We start from the raw sequence: 714 nt of genomic DNA on the forward strand, positions 1-714 counted from the left end.
ATATATGTACATACCTTCATCTATATGTATATATACATGCATATATGAGTACAGGACATCACAAAAAATGTTAAACACAATGAGAAACGAAAACATTAAGACGAAGACAGAAAACAAACTTTTTTTTGAACAACAGAAAAAAACAAACAGAGAAACGAGACATGCAACATAAAGAATATTTCCCTTCTTCAGTTTTCCCTGTTCCATCTACCCCGCATTTCAATATATATATATATATATATATATATATAAACACTCACACCTTTCAAAATTTAGAGTCTAAGAATAATAAGCATGATGTGTGTGTGTCTGTGTGTGTGTGTGTGCATATGTTTATATGTGTACTGCATATTTGTATGCTGTACATTTCTATACCTATTACTCATGTTTGTCTAGTTATAACACCTAATATATATTTATTATGATTACTAATATTCTCTTTTTTCTTTACTGTTTCATTTTTCTAGATCCCATGGATGACATTTTAGATATGATCAAGAAAGGCGTCAAGTTACGCCCAACTACAGAACGGGATTCTGGCTGTGAACGTGGTTCTCCTTCACCGATTCCAAGTGACTCTCATCTGAAACTACTTCAGGAGAGTCTTAACCGAATCAATCGATTGACTCGTGACAGTTCACCTGAGTCTGATGACAGTGATTACGACAACTTTGATGATTATTAACACCCAGCTGCCTTGTTCCCCCTCCCACC

The 714-nt window shown here is 34.3% G+C and overlaps 1 protein-coding gene across 1 annotated transcript in view; it reads left to right on the forward strand.

Annotated features, from left to right (window-relative positions):
- Positions 1–708, forward strand: part of LOC106874241 (junction-mediating and -regulatory protein) — an 80,721-nt gene extending 80,013 nt beyond the window's left edge. The window contains exon 10 of the mRNA XM_052965853.1: positions 468–708. Within this exon, the coding sequence (XP_052821813.1) occupies positions 468–685 (218 nt within the window). The 3' untranslated portion in view covers positions 686–708. The remainder of the gene's footprint in view (positions 1–467) is intronic.
- The last annotated feature ends 6 nt before the right edge of the window (positions 709–714 follow it).

This window comes from Octopus bimaculoides, chromosome 2 (genome assembly GCF_001194135.2).
Source record: "Octopus bimaculoides isolate UCB-OBI-ISO-001 chromosome 2, ASM119413v2, whole genome shotgun sequence".
NCBI classification, from domain to species: Eukaryota; Metazoa; Mollusca; class Cephalopoda; order Octopoda; family Octopodidae; genus Octopus; species Octopus bimaculoides.